The 22,534-nt window shown below is 45.0% G+C and overlaps 1 protein-coding gene across 2 annotated transcripts in view; it reads right to left on the reverse strand.

The window, feature by feature from the left end:
• Window positions 1–22,534, reverse strand: part of LOC118391017 (sarcoplasmic/endoplasmic reticulum calcium ATPase 1-like) — an 86,166-nt gene that overhangs the window by 6,651 nt on the left and 56,981 nt on the right. For both annotated transcript variants that reach the window (XM_035781924.2, XM_035781923.2), the window contains exons 12-20: window positions 14,261–14,363; window positions 11,196–11,327; window positions 7,707–7,826; window positions 7,258–7,476; window positions 6,550–6,885; window positions 6,027–6,247; window positions 5,714–5,916; window positions 5,391–5,476; window positions 4,297–4,430 (exon numbers count right to left, since the gene is read on the reverse strand). In XM_035781924.2, coding sequence (XP_035637817.1) covers window positions 4,297–4,430; window positions 5,391–5,476; window positions 5,714–5,916; window positions 6,027–6,247; window positions 6,550–6,885; window positions 7,258–7,476; window positions 7,707–7,826; window positions 11,196–11,327; window positions 14,261–14,363 — 1,554 coding nt within the window. The remainder of the gene's footprint in view (window positions 1–4,296; window positions 4,431–5,390; window positions 5,477–5,713; window positions 5,917–6,026; window positions 6,248–6,549; window positions 6,886–7,257; window positions 7,477–7,706; window positions 7,827–11,195; window positions 11,328–14,260; window positions 14,364–22,534) is intronic.

Genomic DNA, 22,534 nt, shown 5'->3' on the forward strand with positions numbered 1-22,534 from the left:
CACATTTATTAAAAATAACCTTACTTACATAAGTACTGCGACCCTTTGCTATGAGACTCAAAATTGAGCTGAGGTGCATTATGTTTCCATTGATCATCCTTGAGATGGTTCTACAACGTGATAAGAGTCCACCTGTGCTAATTTCAAATGATTGGACATGATTTGGAAAGGCACACAGACCTGTCAACACAAGGTCCCACAGTTGACAGTGCATGTGAGGTCGAAGGAATTGTCCGTAGCGCTACGAGACAGGATTGTGTCGAGGCACAGATCTGGGGAAGGGTACCAAAATATTTCTGCAGCATTGAAGGTCCAAGAATACAGTGGCCTCCCTCACTCTTAAATGGAAGAAGTTTGGAACCACCAAGACATTTCCTAGAGCTGGCCGCCCGGCCAAGCTGAGCAATCGAGGGAGAAGGGCCTTGGTCAGGGAGGTGACCAAGAATCCGATGTTCACTCTGACAGAGCTCTGGAGTTCCTTTGTGGAGATGGGAGAAACTTCCAGAAGGACAATCATGTCTGCAGCACTCCACCAATCAGGCCTTTATGGTAGAGAGGCCAGACGGTAGTCACTCCTCAGTAAAAGGCACATGACAGCGTGCTTGGAGTTTGCCAAAAGGCACCTAAAGGACTGACCATGAGAAACAAGAATCTCTGGTCTGACTGCCAAGCGTCACGTCTGGAGGAAACCTGCCACCATCCCTACGGTGAAGCATGGGGGTGGCAGCATCATGCTGTGGAGATGTTTTTCAGCGGCAGAGACTAGTCAGGATCGAGGGAAAGATGAACGGACTAAAGTACAGAGAGATCCTTGACGAAAACCTGCTCCAGAGCGCTCAGGACCTCAGACTGGCGTGAAGATTCACCTTCCAACAGGACGATGACCCTAAGCACACAGCCAAAACAACGAAGGAATGGCTTCGGGACAACTCTCTGAACATCCTTGTGTGGCCCAGCCAGAGCCCGGACTTGAACCCGATCAAACATCTCTGCAGAGACCTGAAAATAGCTGTGCAGCAACACTCCCCATCCAACCTGACACAGATGAGAGGATCTACAGAGAAGAATGGGAGAAGCTCCCCAAATAGAGGTGTGGCAAGCTTGTAGCGTCATACCCAAGAAGTCTCGAGGCTATAATCGCTGCCAAAGGTACTAAAACAAAATAGAGTAAAAGGTCTGAATACTTTCTGAAAATCAATTCATTATGTCATTATGGGGTATGGTGTATAGATTGATGAGGGGGGAAAAATGTAATCCATTTTAGAATAAGGCTGTAACGTTACAAAACGTGACATTTTCTGGATTGACTGACATTCATGTCTTAAAGGATGGACTGTCATTTCTCTTTGCTTATTTGAGCTGTTCTTGCCATAATATGGACTTGCTCTTTTACCAAATAGGGCCATCTTCTGTATAACACCCTTACACTAACACAACTGATTGGCTCCAATGCATTAACGAAAGCAATTCCACAAATTCACTTTTAACAAGGAACACCTGTTAATTGAAATGCATTCCAGGTGACTACCTCATGAAGCTGGTTGAAAGAATGTCAAGAGTGTGCAAAGCAGTCATCAAGGCAAAGGGTGAGTACTTTGAAGAATCTCAAATATAAAAAATATTTTGATTTGTTTAAGACTTTTTTGGATACTACATGATTCCATATGTGTTATTTCATAGTTTTGATGTCTTCACTATTACTCTACAGTGTAGAAAATAGTACAAATAAAGAAAAACCCTTGAATTAGCAAGTGTCCAAACTTTTGACTAGGACTGTATATGTAAGAGGACGATATGCTTCTTTTGAGCCTAAAATGAAGAAAATCTGCCCAACATTTTAGGCGTAGACCCTTCTATATATATACACACACACGTTTATTGTGTATACACACACACACACATCATTTAGCAGATGCTTTTATCCAAAAATACTTACTGTCATGCGTACATACATTTAACGTACCGTAATTGCTGGACTATTTTTTTATTTATTTTTTATTTCACCTTTATTTAACCAGGTAGGCTAGTTGAGAACAAGTTCTCATTTGCAACTGCGACCTGGCCAAGATAAAGCATAGCAGTGTGAACAGACAACAGAGTTACACATGGAGTAAACAATTAACAAGTCAATAACACAGTAGAAAAAAGGAAAGTCTATATACAATGTGGGCAAAAGGCATGAGGAGGTAGGCGAATAATTACAATTTTGCAGATTAACACTGGAGTGATAAATGATCAGATGGTCATGTACAGGTAGAGATATTGGTGTGCAAAAGAGCAGAAAAGTAAATAAATAAAAACAGTGTGGGGATGAGGTAGGTGAAAATGGGTGGGCTATTTACCAATAGACTATGTACAGCTGCAGCGATCGGTTAGCTGCTCAGATAGCTGATGTTTGAAGTTGGTGAGGGAGATAAAAGTCTCCAACTTCAGCGATTTTAGCAATTCGTTCCAGTCACAGGCAGCAAAGTACTGGAACGAAAGGCGGCCAAATGAGGTGTTGGCTTTAGGGATGATCAGTGAGATAGACCTGCTGGAGCAGGTGCTACGGATGGGTGTTGCCATCGTGACCAGTGAACTGAGATAAGGCGGAGCTTTACCTAGCATGGACTTGTAGATGACCTGGAGCCAGTGGGTCTGGCGACGAATATGTAGCGAGGGCCAGCCGACTAGAGCATACAAGTCGCAGTGGTGGGTGGTATAAGGTGCTTTAGTGACAAAACGGATGGCACTGTGATAAACTGCATCCAGTTTGCTGAGTGGAGTGTTGGAAGCAATTTTGTAGATGACATCGCCGAAGTCGAGGATCGGTAGGATAGTCAGTTTTAAAAGGGTAAGCTTGGCGGTGTGAGTGAAGGAGGCTTTGTTGCGGAATAGAAAGCCGACTCTTGATTTGATTTTCGATTGGAGATGTTTGATGAGTCTGGAAGGAGAGTTTGCAGTCTAGCCAGACACCTAGGTACTTATAGATGTCCACATATTCAAGGTCGGAACCATCCAGGGTGGTGATGCTAGTCGGGCATGCGGGTGCAGGCAGCGATCGGTTGAAATCATGCATTTGGTTTTACTAGCGTTTAAGAGCAGTTGGAGGCCACGGAAGGAGTGTTGTATGGCATTGAAGCTATTAAGCGCACCTGAATATAAACCGCACCCACTAAATGATTAAAAAATATGTATTTTGTACATAAATAAGCCGTACATGTCTATAAGCCGCAGGTGCCTACCGGTACATTGAAACAAATTAACTTTACACAGCCTTTAAACGAAATACGGCTTGTAACAAAAATAAATAGGCTTTAACGAAACACGGCTTGTAACAAAAATTAAAACAGTAGCCTACCAAGCCTCCTCCTGTGCACTGAAACCACTGAAGTCATCTCCTTCGGTGTCGGAGTTGAATAGCCTCAGAATTGCTTCATCCGATGTTGGATCGTTTTCATTGTCGCTCTCGTCACTTTCATCCGGAGGCAAATACCCCGCTGAGCTCATGCTGCCCCTTCAACACGCAGCAGTCCAGCCTTTCGAAACCCGTTGATGATAGTGGATTTTTTGACAATGCTCCACACTGTCAGGACCCACTGGCAGACTTGACCATAAGTTGCTCTTCGCATGCGGCCCGTTTTAGTGAAGGATTTCTCCCCACTTGTCATCCAAGCCTCCCACTGAACACGGAGCGCCACATTAAATGCACGATTTACACTGATTTCGGGTGGCTGCAAATACTTTGGGCCATCTGCTTTTCTTCCCTCTGAAAGGTTTGTTGTCTTTTTGCACTGAGTCAGTTCCTCACGCTGCAGTTTCCAACGTCTTATAATCGACTCATTAAGGCCAAGCTCCCATGCAGCAGCTCTATTTCCTTTTCCAACAGCCAGATCGATCGCCTTCAACTTGAAAGCTGCATCATATGCATTTCTCCGTGTCTTTGCCATGATGAGGGTGACAAAATTACGACCGTAATCAGAATGATGGGAAGTTTGAGCGCGCTCGATTTACGTCACATTATGTGACGGTGCTCAGTTTTTTGGCGGCATGAATCTTGCGAAAGCGGGAAAAATCCATAAATTAGCTGCGTCATTGTATAAACCGCAGGGTTCAAAGTGTGGGAATAAAGTACCGGTTTATAGTCCAGCAATTACGGTACGTGTAGTCCCGGGAATTGAACCAACTATCCTGGCACTGCAAGTGCCATGCTCTATCAACTGTGCTACAGAGGACCACCAGATATGGACCAAAATATATTCATGTATAATCATATAGTTCTGTTGCCCTCCCAAGTACAACATGCTGCTGACTGACCTGTTGAGGGAGTTGAACATCTCTATGGTGACCAGCACAGAGAGGGCCATGGTGGTAGGGTAGCGGGACTCAAACACCTCACAGTTGATACCCTGGAACATGGGGTTGTCCTCTGAGCACTGCATAAAGTGTCTCTGTGAAGAGAGGACAGAAGTTAGGTAAGCAGGCTTCACAGCATATAACCAACATGGGGTTGACCTGCATACACTGATTGGGTCTCTGTGGAGAGGTAGAGGAGAGTGGTGAGGTAGGCTTTACAACAGACAAAATAGCACCATGGAATGGGCTTTGTGTTGCACTATTCAACTTAATTCTCTTCCATTCCATCTAGATACAGTCATTGCACATTGGAGTATTATTCCAAAGTTTCTTACACGGCATTAGATGACCAAGACTGACTTCAAGCAAGTCAACGACCAGAACACTCGAAGCACTGTGCGCACTTGTGCACAGGAAGTGACCTAACCTTGCGACCTGCTGTGTTGGGTCCCAGATTTGATCTGATACTGCAGCAGCTGCAGGAAAACCTTGACTCAGCTCCTCCTCTGTTCCCCCTTTCCCTCTGACATTTTCCCTTCTGGGGACCCTTGGACTCAGTTCACTCTTCCCTCCCTCCTCTGTTCACTCTCTTTCTCTAACATTCCTATTTCCATCAGACCACATGTGTCTTATTCTCCACCAGTGAACTCTCTATTTTCTCTGAATTCTATTTCTGTCTCCTTGTATGATCCCAGAGATTGTCGTCATGGCAAATAGCTGATGGGGTTAACCATAAGAACAACCAAATATAGCCCAGAACTGTACTAAGTGATTAAGAACCATCCTCTGGGGATGGATGCTATTGAAAACACATAAACAAGAGGTGTTTGAAAAGTTACTGGTTTTCCTGAGAAGAATATCCATTTCTAGAGGCAGCAGAGAAAAGGGGTTGACCTAGGTCCTATTTATTAGGACACACTGTAGCAAAAATGGTTTTTAACTAACCGGACATGTTCAAGCAGTCCCTCCTTGTTTTAGTCGGTTTTCTTCCACCCGGTGGCTAATGAATAGGACCCTAATGAAGTCATTGGAATGGTGTGTTTGTTTCCACTCACCAGCTGGTAGAAGGTCACATTAGGGCCTTCCTCATCAAACAGGTACCACCAGGTGGCAGCACCCACCGTGCCCAGACCAACATACCCTGCAGGAACACACAGAGACAGTCAGGCAAGAAGTCAGAATCCAAGCAACCGTGAGAGCCAGGTCGATCACGTTTTAACCCCCCATGTTAGGAATGAAAGTCACATTAGGGTAGTCTCCAACTAGCTAGCGTGACACATTGATTATGACTTGCGAGACTACATGAGAGACAAAAAGAATGAATGAGCAACTCTTGATGTATTATAACCAGTGTCCAGTAGACCAGACAGTGTCTCACCTCCAATGGCCAGATATCTGAAGAACAGCCATCCAGAGATGAGGGGCTCCTTGGGGTTGCGGGGTGGTTTGTCCATGATGTCCAGGTCTGGGGGGTTGAAACCCAGGGCAGTCGCAGGGAGACCATCTGTCACCAAGTTGACCCACAGCAACTGTACCGGGATCAGAGCCTCAGGCAGACCCAAGATGGCCGTCAGGAAGATGCTTCAGAGAGAGTAAACACACATCAGAAATACAAAGAAAACAACGATAGTCAGCATTCTTGACATAGGAAAATGTGTGATTTTGTGTGCAGTGCATGCATCTCTGCTTACCAGACGACCTCGCCGACGTTTGAGGAGATGAGGTATCGTATGAACTGTTTCATGTTGTTGTAGATGGCCCTGCCCTCCTCCACAGCCGCCACGATGGTAGAGAAGTTATCATCAGACAGAACCATCTCAGAGGCCGACTTAGCCACAGCCGTGCCCGAGCCCATGGCAATGCCAATCTCTGCCTTCTTCAGGGCTGGCGCATCGTTCACCCCATCACCAGTCTGTGGAGGAAAGCAAAAGTATTTCATTATTTAATAGGGTGTTAGACATGCGATGGGAAAACTTGATAGTTCGCAGAACTCTTCATTGTCAAGCCAAGTCAGAATAGATTGGCCCATAAGTGAGTTATTCAAAGAATTAGATCTAACATTTGATCTATTTATTCATTGATTTATTTGCACACAAATGAAGTAAACTCAACATCAATCAAGACCTAGTCAAAATTATACTGAAATGAGGCACTGAGCTCCCAGGCAGTTGAATGAGACAAATGGATGGAGCTGTGCATTAACCCTCTCCTCACCATGGCAGTGATCTCATCAAACGACTGCAGGTAGCCCACGATCTTAGACTTGTGGGCTGGCTCCACACGGGCAAAGCACCGTGCCCGCTTTACAGCGTCTCTCTGGGACTCTATGGGTAGGTCGTCAAACTCCCTGCCGGTGTAGGCCTTGCCCACCACATCCTCATCCTCGCCGAAGATACCGATGCGTCGGCAGATGGCCACAGCCGTGCCCTTGTTGTCCCCGGTGATCATGATGACACGGATGCCCGCCTCGGCGCAGAGCTGGATAGCACCAATCACCTCCTTCCTGGGCGGGTCCAGCATGCCCACGCAGCCAACGAACGTTAGGCCCGTCTGGAGAGAGCAAGGAGAGGATGCAGAGAAAAGAGGAGGAGAAGAGGGGTAGGAGGCAGGTAGAGGATGAGGGAATGTCGAAGACAGAATGTGAGCACCAGATAGATGAATGAGCAGCACCCAGTCAAGCATCAGAATACAACCTGGATGTAGCTCAAGCTAAAGGATAAAGGGTGTCAGAGTAGGGGGAGCGCACCACATAAATACAATGATAATGATCATAATTTGTAAGGTGGACGATCTCTCCTTACATAGGACATGTCTATAAAAACAAAACAAATAACTCTCCCTGCCCAGTTCTGTCCATGCCCCGTCTCTGACATAGCAAACAGAAACCTACAAACACTAAGGTTTTCCATCTCTCTCTTGTACCTCATACTCAGCGAACTTAGTGGCGTTCTCCAGATCCATGTCTTCCCGTTTTGGTGGTAAATCCCGTGTGGCCATGCCCAGGCATCTCAGTGTGTCCCTGCCAGTGCCCCAGTCCCTGATCAGGGAGGTCAGCTGCTCTCTCAGGGGCATGGTCAGCGCCACCTTCCCTGTGCCAACACGCAGGTACTGGCAACGCTCCATCACACTCTCTGGGGCACCCTGTGAGATTGGAGTGGAGAGGTTGTGTGTGTGTGTGTGTGTGTGTGTGTGTGTGTGTGTGTGTGTGTGTAGGGAGAGGGTACAGGGGTCAAAGGACACACAAGGTTAAAAAAAAAAATGACAGCAAAACAAGTTGGACATCCAAGCTCCTAATCACTCTGGCTTACAGAGAAAATGTATTATTAAAGCATGTGAGAGATCTGTTGACTGAGGGGTTTGTGTGTGTGTACCTTGATGAACATCTTGCTCCCAGAGCCTGGTTTACTAGTGGGGTTACAGTACACAGACATGGACTTGCGGTCGCGAGAGAACTCTAAAGTAAACTCTTTCTTCATCAGCTGCCTGATGACCTGGTGAGAGAGAGAGACACAACAAGAGAGAGAGAAGAAAAGAAGAGAGCAAAAGAGAGAATGAGAGAGACCGGGTGTTTATTCCAGACAGGCATGTTTGTGGGCAGCGGTCATCCTCTCAGTACCAGGTGGGGGACTGGGAGGCTCGACTCTGCCTCGGCTGTGTTGTTGTTTTGATGGAGGGGGCTCTAATGGGCCAGGTGTGGGACTGAGACTGGGAGGCTTCTCTTTGGCTGTGATGCTAACATGATGGATGAGACACTCCAGCATCCTATCTATTCTGGACTGGGACTGAGAGGCTGTGTTGTGTTTGTGATGGAAGGGGCTTTATCAGACTATGGCCCGTATCCACACAGCCTTTCAGAGTAGACCTGCTGATCGATGATCAGTTTAGCCTTTTACATCATAATGAATAAGATTATATGGACAGATCCTAGATTTTTGTATTTAACCTTTATTTAGATCAGCACTCCTGATTTGTGGATCTGGGCCCAGATGGGTGACAGAGGTTTGGCTGTGTTTTTGACACTGGGTGGATGGTACTCTAACATCCTGTTTGGGCTCAGAGTCAGCCAAAGGCACCAGACACAACTGAGCAAGTCTGTATATGAAGGGCCAGGATCAATCTGGGCCAGACAGGACCCTCTGTCTATGTGAGTTCTAGTGCCAAACAGGTGGTCCATGTTGATTTTACAAGGGACACAGACCATTTAGTGGGTGCAACTCAACTTGGCCTTAAGGCATAAACTTGTAATGAAGTGCAAGGTTAACATAGAACGTATACAGCCCTGCGTTCACATCCTTAAAAATCAGCAAAATGTCTGACTAACATGCATCATACTGATCAAGCTGTAAATAATCAGAAATGGTTGGTTAGGTTTGCATTGTCATTCATTTGTGGATGCTGAGACTCATTTCCCCTCGCTTTCCATTTCCTAGTGTATAGTTATGAAGTACCACTAGGAGTCACCCTCGTTCCAGTTCCCATGAGCTCTCCCCCTCTCAGCTCAGACATCTCTGACGTGGAGACATGATGCCAGGGGCCTCCATAGACACTTCACAGATGTCCTCACAGACAGAGAGCCACTGAGCCAAAAGACCCCTCTTCCCATCATTAAGCCACTGAGACACTGAGCCCATATTAAGCCAAAATCCCTCTCTTCCTCCCGTCGTAAAACAAAAGACAAGGAACGTGAGCCAAGTCGGTCTAGTGACGGCAGAGGAGGAAGCTAAACATCGTCTTACACACTTCACCGACAACTAGTGCATTAGTAGGAAACGACATCCTATTTATTTTCTGTTCAAAGCCCTTAACAGAGGGCTGGAAAGTTTAGCTAACCTCTTCATAAACTCCCTGGCTTGTCTAAATATTATCATCTCTAGCCTCTGAGGACGACTTGTGTCAGTGACAGGGTTTTTTCTTGTCGTGGGACTGTTGGGAATTTTAAAATGGTACTTTATCTGGAGTTCAGTGGAAACACAAGGAACCGCTGGTCATTGACAAGAGCACAGGGAGTTAGACTCTCTCTCACGCCTACCTGTCACGGGTCATTCAACTCTCTCTCACGCCTACCTGTCACGGGTCATTCAACTCTCTCTCACGCCTACCTGTCACGGGTCATTCAACTCTCTCTCACGCCTACCTGTCACGGGTCATTCAACTCTCTCTCACGCCTACCTGTCACGGGTCATTCAACTCTCTCTCACGCCTACCTGTCACGGGTCATTCAACTCTCTCTCACGCCTACCTGTCACGGGTCATTCACAAAGACCGAGAGAAGAGTCACACGAGGAAAGGCGTCATTCGCACAGATGGAAGCTCAGAGCCCATCATTGGGAATTCACCACAGGGCAGTTAGGTCAGTTGGTAGCACTTTACAATAACTCCACATAAAGAATATATAATGGGTTAGTTCATTTATTAATAATTCATAAGACGTTTAATACAATTGACTAATCTTTAGTTAAGACTGCATCGTCTCAAGTGTGGGCTATTTATACTTTATAAATGTTTTAAGTGACCACTATTTTCTGTGTGCGTGCGCATCTTTGTTGTCATTCATGCATTCGGCATAATGTAAAACCTAGTTTGTATACCTAGCCAAGTCTAAGAAGATATTTGCAAGCCTGTCTTAATCACACAGCTAAATTTAAATCACGCAACCTTTTAGTTATGGGTTAACCAAGATTATAAACTGGGTGGTTTGAGCCCTGAATGCTGATTGGCTGAATGCCGTGGTATATGACGAAACATTTATTTTTACTGTTCGGAATTACATTTGTAACCAGTTTATAATAGCAATAAGGCACCTCAGCGGATTGTGGTATATGGCCAATATACCTCAGTAAGTGCTGTGTCCAGGCACTCAGTTGTGGTGTATATAAGAACAGCCATACCACACCCCCTCGTGCCTTATTGCTTAATTTGACTGCCCTAAGGAGTGACTGCAATCCACACTGGTTTTTGCAGGAAATTCTCTGCCAAGAAATGCTTGTGTTCACAATATTTTCATAAACATCCTCTGTATTGTGTGCTTATTGTTTAACCATTGATATGTTCTAGGGGCCATTTTGAGACCTTAAGGAGCATCAGGTACTGCTGGAATGTCTACTAATGGCATGTCCATCTTTTTGTGAGAAATCACACTGTTCGCTCAAAACATTTATACAGTATAAATAAAGTATAAATATCCCACACTTTAGAAGAGACCACGCTAAAATACTCAACTAATGATTAGTAAATGGTTTTAAATAACTTATATTAAACATCTTATGAATGATTTGATGAAATCATAATTCAATATGTTAAAAGTGATTGATAAATGTGTGAATAACTAGGTTACTAAATGTACAAATGTGGGAGTAATTATTCATTTATGAATATGCTATTCACTTAGCCATTATGAACGCTTTTTTACTTGGTGTTATTATAAAGTGCTACCCGAGAATCTGTATTCTCACACATTCTCTCTCAGGGAGTACGAACACCCTTAGTGCAGGCCAGCCGGTTACCAATGCAATTCGGACTACTGATGGAGCAATCACTGGTTTCATTAAATAATCAATTTTATGCGAGAAACCCATTTAAGTGCTAAACTAGGAGCTGAGGTGATCTTAGTGGAGATCATTGTCCGATGCGTTGAAAGCCAATAGGTACATGCCCTCATTACCTTGTTGAAACTTGTTGTCCAAGTTCAGTTTAATCACTGTGTTCAGGACAATATGTTAGATACATAATTAAATATGTATATGAATATGCGAGCAGTATGAAGATGGCCTAATATACACGACATGCATGGATAGATGTGTTGTATACATTCCATCCACAATCCCTCCCCACTTCCCCCAGTGTTTTCCCTAGCTGCTTACTGCGTTGCACGCTCCGGCGCGCTCCACCTTGCTGAGGCCTGACATGTCTGTCTTGAACACATTCATCTTCTCCACCAGGGTAGTGAGGGCGGTCTCTGTCGCCTCACCCACCTTCTCATACACTCCTTTGGCCTAGGAGAGGGGAGAGGATTGGTTAGTCAAAAGCACGGAGAAACTCTGTCCGTGTTCGAATACCCTCATTTGAATTGTAAATTGTAGGCATTTTGGGTATGCGAAAATAGAGAATTGAGTATGCTTTAAAATGCCAGGATAAACTAAATTTGGGCTTATCATCTAGTAGAGTTGTCTGCACCCTATTAAGGAGGAGAATCTTTGAGACCCACGTGTCTGACAACAGCTGATAAAAATCACAAGGTGATGATGTGCCATACAAAAATGAATGAATTGCTGGAATCAACGCATTTGTGCATTAAATTACATTCTCAGTATGGATGGGTCCAGTATGTTGATATTTGTTGCTTATTGCATTAGGTGTGACTACTCTGTGCGTTCTAAATAGTATACTGTATGTGGTACAATTAGTACAAAGTATGTAAGACATCTAGGCAAGACAGATTTCGGAAACAGCCACTTGTCACATGTGCCGAATACAACGTGTAGACCTTACAGTGAAATGCTTCAAGAAAGGGTTAATAAAATATTTAGTAAATAATAATAATTTTTTAAATCTAATCAATCACAAAGTAACAAGAACTGTACATAACAATAACGGTGGTGTATACAGGGGGTACCGGTACCGAGTCAGTGTATGGGAGTACAGGTTAATTGAGGTCATTTGTAAAGTGACTACGCATAGACAGCGAGTAGAAGCAGTGTAAAAACAGAAAGGGGGGTTCGTAAATAGTCCGGGTCATCATTTGATTAGTTTAGTTGTTCAGCAGTCTTATTATGGCTTGAGGGTAGAAGCTGTTAAGGAGCTTTATGGTCCTATACTTGGTGCTCCGGTAACGCTTGCCATGCAGCAGCAGAGAGAACTATCTATGACGAGGGTGACTGGAGTCTGACAATTTTTCTGGGCCTTCCTCTGACACTCCTGGATGTCAGGAAGCTTGGCCCCAGTGAAGTACTGGGCCGTACGCACTACCCTCTGTAGTGCCTTCCGGTCAGATGCTGAGCAGTTGCCATACCAACTGGTAATGCAATCATGCTCTCGATGGTGCAGCTTCAAAAACTTTTTGAGGATCTGGGGACCCATATCAAATCTTTTCAGCCTCCTGAGGGGGGAATGGTGTTGTCTTGATGTGTTTGGACCATGATAGTTTGTTGGTGATGTGGACACCAAGGAACTTGAAGCTCTCTACCAGCTCCACTTCAGTCCCGTCGATGTTAATGGGGGTGTGTTCGTCCCTCCTTTTCCTATAGTCCACAATCATCTCCTTTGTCTTGCTCACATTGTTGTCCTGACACCACACTGCCAGGTCTCTGACCTCCTCCCTATAGGCTGTCTTATCGTTGTCGGTGATCAGGCCTACCACTGTCGGGTCATCAGTAAACCCTCCAAGCCCAAATATAAAAAATGATGCTATAAAAAAAAAAAAGGTAAAGTGTGCAGCGCATCAACTCTTCATTTCACGGATTACAGTTTGATCTTCCCTGGAAATATAACGTTTCTTTTGAAAGTAATAAATATATAGAAATTTTTAAAGCATTCATGATTTGCGTAAATGTAATATACTAACTATTACTCTTGTTTAAAATATGAAATGGTATTACATTTGGTGAAGAGCACATTATGACTTGTTTAGGACTCAAAACCTAAAGTTTAGGACTTGAGACTTGACGGTCTTGACTTGGGACTTGAGGGCTAAGACTTGAGACTTACTTGTGACTTGTAAAATAATGACATGGTCCCACCTCTGATAAGCACTGATGTGACGTCTAAAAGTCTGACTAACCAAGGTGTGTGTGTGTGCGCGCGCGCATGTCAATTAGTGAGTGCATTCTCTCAGTAATTCACATCAACCTTCTCTAGTTCTCATTAGATGACTTGAGTCATAGTGAGTGAGTGGTGTGGTTTCATAGCTGGCTGACCTGACCGGCCAGGTAATGTCATCTGTAGCTCAGTTGATAGAGCATGGCGCTTGCAATGCCAAGATAGTCGGTTTGATTCCCGGGACCAACCATACGTAAAATGAATGCAATAGCTTTCATTATTATACTGTATATTATTATGACATGAGTAGGTGGAGCCCATCGTGTTTTAATAGGACACAGCCCTGCCCACACTGTACCTGTCTGCCCCACTGAACACCACATGGTAGATAAACCCCCCACTGCCCTCCACCGCCATCAGGGTCCACTAATCTCACACCACTCTGTACACACAGCTGCTCTACCTTTATCGTCCCTTCCCTCCTCCCGCCATCCATTATCTCTAGTTGGGAAAGACACACTTCTACAAAATGGCATTCAGTTCTACAACGAGTCTTTTTGGGAAACAATCACAATTTCCTCTGTGTTTGAATAGCTTGTAATTAAACTGCTGTGTCCTTGGCTTCATTTACACACAGCATGGTTACCATGACACCGTGGTGATGACAGAGGTGAGAAAAGCAATCAGAGAACTAGAGAAACAGAATCACACATCAGAGTAAAATTAGATCAGCTACTGTAGGAGGCTTGGATATGTGTGTGTGTGTCTTCGTTATCATTCATGCATTTGGCATAATGTAATACCTAATCTGTATACTTAGCTAAGTCTATGAAGAAATTTGCAAGCCTGTCTTACTTTCACAAAACCTCTCTTAGAGTAGAGTCTGCTTTGCATGGCAAACCACACACTCATTTGTGTATCACAGAGGTTAGTTCAACTCAACATTAATGATGACATCAGTCAAACCTAGGAGAAGGCAGCAACAGATGTGCAGCCATGTCTACGGCTCAGTGTGTGTGCCACAGCTGCTCAGAGCGAAGGCTTCTTACCACTGAGGAAAACAGGGTGAAAGGACAGGAACAGAAGAGTGCCTTAATGACTCACAAAAACAGTGTGTGTGTGTGTGTGTGTGTGTGTGTGTGTGTGTGTGTGTGTGTGTGTCAGCACTGACCTCATTGTAGTCCAGTGAGGAGTCGTTGCACATGGAACACACAGTGGCCAGCTCCAGTAGTCCATCATAGTCTGCGCACTGGACCACCTTGTCCCCTTTCAACCTGGAAGAGAACGCACACATTTTTTTTTTCTATCCTTGTGGGACCAGACAATTTATTCCCATTCAAAATTATATTTACCTTAACCCCAAACCCCTAAAACTATCCTTCTGGGGGACTTCTGGTCCCCACAAGGTTAGTAACCCCCCCATTTAAAAACACCCAAATGTAGCCTACATTACTTATTTTTTGTTGTTTTTGTGGGGGGGGTGGCTGGGCTATTGAATCTCATTATAGAATATGCATTAAATGCATCCTCCAATTGCAACATCTGCCTATGCCCACACATATTGTCTCAATAATATTTTCTATTTTTAATACCCTCAAATACCAAGATAGGCATTCCTAATTTCAAAATAGGCCACCATCACCTTCAATCGTGAATTATACATCTTTATCACGTTTTACCGGTGAAACGTCCAAACTAACTGCATCTACATGCCAGCCATTTGATCTCAATCGTTTCATAGGAATATGCATTTAGAGCTTGAATCACTGTTCCATGAACAAATTAGAACAGGTGATGTTATAACTATAGCCTAGCCTTGCTGTATTTAGTTTCAATCCAAGCACATTCTGCCTAGTGGCACGCAAGGTTGAGTTTGGGCCACAGGAAAAAAAAGTGTGACTTCAGTTAACCATCCTAAAATCTAATGAGAAATTAGGTGGTGTTTTCGATGCAACAGTGACATTACTATATTTGTTACTGTTATGTAGAATACTAATGAATCATTATGTGGTCTTCTAAGAAATTGATTCAGCTGCTTTGATCTAACTTCACTAAACAAGCACGGTTGTGAGAAGTGGTTGAGCGACACTCCGGTGCACTAAGCCCCTGCTCCCACTGCACCAAACGAGCTAATTGAAGCACACCTAGCCTACTCTTTTGCCAAATGCAAAATTTGGTGATGCAGAAACGAGACCACGTGTGTCTGTTTTATGAAAATCTGGGAATATTTGACCAAGGAAACATTTTTGACTGGTCTAAAACAGTTAAAACAGGATCGAGTGAAGTAGCAGCAAATATGTTGAATGAGCAACTAATGAGCATGGAGAGCCTCAAGTTTGACCAAATTACCGTAGTTCTTTCAGTCTAATACGGCTATTTATTTTGGCCTACTTCTGTAGCGCATCAGAAGCATGCTTTTTGTAAATAGTTAGGACTAACTGTCCTCTCCAATTTTCTGCTGTAATTTAACCAGAAACGATTTGAGAAACCTGATTGGTTGACGATAAGGCTTATGAAATTGGCCAACCTCGCGTCTTGCATTGAGCAGAATATCACCAGTGCCACATCGTTATGATATACATCTTGTCATAAGTGCAACATGACCCCAAGAGATAGGTTGGAATGTCTGACTCTTTTTCTAAATTAGTGGTATTTGAACTTGTTGATCAAATACAGTACATGATTGTTTGATTGCGGAACAAATGGCCAAAATGAGGGAATGTCCACAATCTGAGACAGGTAGTCATCCTAATAACAGGTGACATCAATAAGGGATCATTGCATTCACCTGGTCAGTCTTTGTCAAGGAAAGAGCAGGTGTTCTTAATGGTTTGTATACTCAGTGTACGTCGGCAATGACAGTAATATAAATGACACCCATAACATAGAGCTCCTAGTCAGTTTTAGAATGGGTAACTAGCAATAGGCTGGTGCTAACGCTTTATCATAGTACCAAACTGTCTGTTCAAGCAGTTGGCACACAATTCAGACACTCATCGGCATAGCACAAGACATGCAACCAGAGGTCTCTTCACAGTTCCCTGGTCAAGAACAGAGGCTGGGAAGCACACAGTATTAAATAGAACCATGACTAAATGTAACTGCCACCCCAGGTAACTCAAGCTAGCAATAAAACCAGAAACAAAAACAAGGTTAATAAAATAAAATAAAAAATGGAAACACCTTACGGCATAACGGGGACTGTGGATATATTTTGTACTGTATCATTTCTTGTATTTCGTAGGTGGGTGGCCTTGTACGGGCAGGAGCTCTCTTGTTTATGAAGAGTGGGGCAGAAGCAGGAAATTATGTAGTAGTGTTTTGTATATTATGTTATTATTTTGATGTTTTTTTGTTTCCTGTTCGAACCCCAGGAAGAGTGCAACGGCTAATTGAGATCATGAAAAGTGCGAAATACTACAACACTTAATTTTCATCATGAACCAAATCTATTGGTTTTCTATACAAAGTTTCAAAGGAAATGCTGTGATCTACTAAATAAACAAAATAGACTAGGATTCCGGGTTGGAGCGAGCGGTCGCATTCGCCCTTCGGTCCGCAGGTAGTATTACTTTTCATTACATTTCATTATAGTACAATGGTTTGATTTGTCTAATCTTAGCAATTTCTTCTTAGCTAGCTACATAGCCGTCTTTGTATCAAAGATAATTGCGTAATTATCGTATTTCGTCGTCCTAACGTAGTCTACTGCAGCTAGCCACATAGCTAACGTTCACCGTATAGCAGCACCGTAGAAACTATTACACTCAACTGAACGACTTGATTAGTGTAGTGTTAGCTAGCTACATAGTTGTCTTTGCTGTCTTCGTATCCAAGATAATTGTGTAGTTTAGAGTGTGTAGTCTTAGAGTGATTATCTTAATTTACCGAGGTTAGCTAGCCAGCTATTTGTTGTCCTTAACGTAGGAGACACTGCTAGCTAGCTAACAGCTAACAGCTAGCCAACAACAACCCGGTCGCATTCCGCTTCGCTCCACAGGTAGTATCACATTTTCATTTCATTTCATTACAGCACAACGGTTTGATTTGCTTGATCGTAGCTAGCTACATAGCTAGCTACATAGCCGTCCTTGTATCAAAGACAATTGTGTAGTCTAGAGCGATTTTCTAGGTTAGCTAGCCAGCTATTGTCGTTCTTTTAACGCAACGTAACGTAATCAACACTGCTAGCTAGCCAGCTAGCCCCGAATAGTAGCACTGTAGAAACTATTACACTCAACGGAACGACTTGATTAGTGTAGTGTCAACAACGCAGCCACTGCCAGCTAGCCTACTTCAGCAGTACTGTATCATTTTAATCATTTTAGTCAATAAGATTCTTGCTACGTAAGCTTAACTTTCTGAACATTCGAGACGTGTAGTCCACTTGTCATTCCAATCTCCTTGCATTAGCGTAGCCTCTTCTGTAGCCTGTCAACTATGTGTCTGTCTATCCCTGTTCTCTCCTCTCTGCACAGACCATACAAACGCTCCACACCGCGTGGCCGCGGCCACCTAATCTGGTGGTCCCAGCGCGCACGACCCACGTGGAGTTCCAGGTCTCCGGTAGCCTCTGGAACTGCCGATCTGCGGCCAACAAGGCAGAGTTCATCTCAGCCTATGCCTCCCTCCAGTCCCTCGACTTCTTGGCACTGACGGAAACATGGATCACCACAGATAACACTGCTACTCCTACTGCTCTCTCCTCGTCCGCCCACGTGTTCTCGCACACCCCGAGAGCTTCTGGTCAGCGGGGTGGTGGCACCGGGATCCTCATCTCTCCCAAGTGGTCATTCTCTCTTTCTCCCCTTACCCATCTGTCTATCGCCTCCTTTGAATTCCATGCTGTCACAGTTACCAGCCCTTTCAAGCTTAACATCCTTATCATTTATCGCCCTCCAGGTTCCCTCGGAGAGTTCATCAATGAGCTTGATGCCTTGATAAGCTCCTTTCCTGAGGACGGCTCACCTCTCACAGTTCTGGGCGACTTTAACCTCCCCACGTCTACCTTTGACTCATTCCTCTCTGCCTCCTTCTTTCCACTCCTCTCCTCTTTTGACCTCACCCTCTCACCTTCCCCCTACTCACAAGGCAGGCAATACGCTCGACCTCATCTTTACTAGATGCTGTTCTTCCACTAACCCCATTGCAACTCCCCTCCAAGTCTCCGACCACTACCTTGTATCCTTTTCCCTCTCGCTCTCATCCAACACTTCCCACACTGCCCCTAATCGGATGGTATCGCGCCGTCCCAACCTTCGCTCTCTCTCCCCCGCTACTCTCTCCTCTTCCATCCTATCATCTCTTCCCTCTGCTCAAACCTTCTCCAACCTATCTCCTGATTCTGCCTCCTCAACCCTCCTCTCCTCCCTTTCTGCATCCTTTGACTCTCTATGTCCCCTATCCTCCAGGCCGGCTCGGTCCTACCCTCCCGCTCCGTGGCTCGACGACTCACTGTGAGCTCACAGAACAGGGCTCCGGGCAGCCGAGCAGAAATGGAGGAAAACTCGCCTCCCTGCGGACCTGGCATCCTTTCACTCCCTCCTCTCTACATTTTCCTCCTCTGTCTCTGCTGCTAAAGCCACTTTCTACCACTCTAAATTCCAAGCATCTGCCTCTAACCCTAGGAAGCTCTTTGCCACCTTCTCCTCCCTCCTGAATCCTCCTCCCCCTCCTCCTCCTCCCTCTCTGCAGATGACTTCGTCAACCATTTTGAAAAGAAGGTCGACGACATCCGATCCTCGTTTGCTAAGTCAAACGACACCGCTGGTTCTGCTCACACTGCCCTACCCTGTGCCCTGACCTCTTTCTCCCCTCTCTCTCCAGATGAAATCTCGCGTCTTGTGACGGCCGGCCGCCCAACAACCTGCCCGCTTGACCCTATCCCCTCCTCTCTTCTCCAGACCATTTCCGGAGACCTTCTCCCTTACCTCACCTCGCTCATCAACTCATCCCTGACCGCTGGCTACGTCCCTTCCGTCCTCAAGAGAGCGAGAGTTGCACCCCTTCTGAAAAAACCTACACTCGATCCCTCCGATGTCAACAACTACAGACCAGTATCCCTTCTTTCTTTTCTCTCCAAAACTCTTGAACGTGTTGTCCTTGGCCAGCTCTACCGCTATCTCTCTCAGAATGACCTTCTTGATCCAAATCAGTCAGGTTTCAAGACTAGTCATTCAACTGAGACTGTTCTTCTCTGCATCACGGAGGCGCTCCGCACCGCTAAAGCTAACTCTCTCTCCTCTGCTCTCATCCTTCTAGACCTATCGGCTGCCTTCGATACTGTGAACCATCAGATCCTCCTCTCCACCCTCTCTGAGTTGGGCATCTCCGGCGCGGCCCACGCTTGGATTGCGTCCTACCTGACAGGTCGCTCCTACCAGGTGGCGTGGCGAGAATCTGTCTCCTCACCACGCGCTCTCACCACTGGTGTCCCCCAGGGCTCTGTTCTAGGCCCTCTCCTATTCTCGCTATACACCAAGTCACTTGGCTCTGTCATAACCTCACATGGTCTCTCCTATCATTGCTATGCAGACGACACACAATTAATCTTCTCCTTTCCCCCTTCTGATGACCAGGTGGCGAATCGCATCTCTGCATGTCTGGCAGACATATCAGTGTGGATGACAGATCACCATCTCAAGCTGAACCTCGGCAAGACGGAGCTGCTCTTCCTCCCGGGAAGGACTGCCCGTTCCATGATCTCGCCATCACGGTTGACAACTCCATTGTGTCCTCCTCCCAGAGCGCTAAGAACCTTGGCGTGATCCTGGACAACACCCTGTCGTTCTCAACTAACATCAAGGCGGTGGCCCGTTCCTGTAGGTTCATGCTCTACAACATCCGCAGAGTACGACCCTGCCTCACACAGGAAGCGGCGCAGGTCCTAATCCAGGCACTTGTCATCTCCCGTCTGGATTACTGCAACTCGCTGTTGGCTGGGCTCCCTGCCTGTGCCATTAAACCCCTACAACTCATCCAGAACGCTGCAGCCCGTCTGGTGTTCAACCTTCCCAAGTTCTCTCACGTCACCCCGCTCCTCCGCTCTCTCCACTGGCTTCCAGTTGAAGCTCGCATCCACTACAAGACCATGGTGCTTGCCTACGGAGCTGTGAGGGGAACGGCACCTCAGTACCTCCAGGCTCTGATCAGGCCCTACACCCAAACAAGGGCACTGCGTTCATCCACCTCTGGCCTGCTCGCCTCCCTACCACTGAGGAAGTACAGTTCCCGCTTAGCCGAGTCAAAACTGTTCGCTGCTCTGGCTCCCCAATGGTGGAACAAACTCCCTCACGACGCCAGGACAGCGGAGTCAATCACCACCTTCCGGAGACACCTGAAACCCCACCTCTTTAAGGAATACCTAGGATAGGATAAGTAATCCTTCTCACCCCCCCCCCCCTAAAGATTTAGATGCACTATTGTAAAGTGGCTGTTCCACTGGATGTCATAAGGTGAATGCACCAATTTGTAAGTCGCTCTGGATAAGAGCGTCTGCTAAATGACTTAAATGTAATGTAATGTAATGAAAAAAAATGGATAAGAGTGTGGCAGTATAGCAGGAACAGTGGCATCTAGTGGGCAAAACCTAGAGAATATTGCTATTCTCTGAAAAGTGGGAGGGAAAAAACATCACCAGGTTCACAGGGAATACAATACATAGTATGAAGAAGCAATACTCCAAGCCACAGCTTCATTCTACTTGTCAAACATTGAAAACTGATACTGTATACTGGTTGTTGGGGTGGGATTGGCATTGGGTGGAGGGTACGTGGGTGGCTTTTGACAATTATTCACATCTTACTCATTGGTAGAAAGAAATTTGGTCCAAATCAGATGTTGGGTACTATATTTATTGAATATTATCCTATAAATAAATTAACAAAATAATGTTTTAGGAATGCCAATCCTGTTTCAGATCAATCTGTAATGACATGGAACAACTCGTGTTAATGTGAGTGTGTTTGTGTGTGCGTTGGGAGCAGCAGCAGTTGCTGGTTGGTTGCATGACCACATGGCCCACAGCCCACTAGAGGCAGCAACAGTTGCTAGTAGAGTAACAGCCCACACAACAACCCACACTGAATGGCACTGCACCGCAAGGCATGCCAGCCTGAGATTTCATAACATCTCAGTTTCACACCCACAAACCAACCAGAACAGTGATTAGGACTTCATACACCTTTCTAAAACACAGTATCATCATGTTGCATTATATTGGATATAATCATGAGGTTTTAATCAACTTCAGTAGAGAAATTGTAACGAGTGAACAGTCTGAAGGGGAACATTTGGCATGGTAAGACATCATGAGAGCATAGTACTTAACCCTTCCCAAATGTAAATGTTTGAACCAGAAGAACTATAAAAAGCATATGCATAACCATGGTAGCAATTGAAAGAGAACACTTTGGAGATTATGGGGAAATTATCAGAACAAAAGGTGAGGAAACCAGTTCCCCTAACAAGACTGAATCCAAACATTACACGGTTGATTTTCTATTTACTGTACTTCCCACAGCATTTGTCAATAATGAAATCTGAAAACACTCTGTAACACAAGACTATTCACTGAAATGTGCACAATACGAAAAAACTATTACAAGGGTTTGAGTGAGAGGTCTAACTGGTGTCCCAGTGGCCACACACTTCTCAAAACAGTGCGCAGTTCCCAAGTAACTTCAATACACTTTTATGACTCAAGGAAAGAGCTGTCAACTATAAGGTGCTTTTATACTCTCTCCTAGCTTTGCCATTGAGGAACATAAGCAAGCACACTAGATTTTTGTTTGGAACACAGCCCTGAGTCCCCAGCATCACACAATAACTGTTGTTGTTTACACAATCCAAAAACGTTCCATTATAAATCGCAATCGTACACATTTGGACTTCCGGGTATGTGGTTTGCTTGTATGACATCAAAACTGTATTTATTATAACGCAGTCTCATCTTTCAGAACACAAACCGTTCCCGATGTACAACATTTCCCTCACCGAGACTTCAACAAATGTGCAAAAGAATCCCAATTAGTGGGAGGGATGGGGGCATCTTGTCGCGTGAGCTGCGAAGTGGAGAACCTGAGCTCTGACATGTATAGCATGTTACCGTACAGCCACTGTGTTCCAATTTAGGTGCTGATCAATGACAAAACTGCCATTTTCAAACCGTATACAGGATAACAGGGGCTGTGAGTGGAAAGTGTTACCAAATAAATACCTCAGCATTTCAAAATCATGACAGAGGTTGATATTGAAGTCGTTATTGTAAAAGAGAATGTGCTCTCAACTTATGACTTTCTGTATTTCATTTTCGAATGAAAAGCAGAAGGGATGAATACTGAAGAAGATCTACTTCTGGGCCTTTGCAGGTAGTCATTTGGGGAATTAGACTAGAGTGGGCACTCCAGGTAGCGAGAGAGGAGGTCGTCAATCAGGTTATAACTGA

The sequence above is a fragment of the Oncorhynchus keta genome, chromosome 12, assembly GCF_023373465.1.
Source record: "Oncorhynchus keta strain PuntledgeMale-10-30-2019 chromosome 12, Oket_V2, whole genome shotgun sequence".
In the NCBI taxonomy this organism is placed as follows: Eukaryota; Metazoa; Chordata; class Actinopteri; order Salmoniformes; family Salmonidae; genus Oncorhynchus; species Oncorhynchus keta.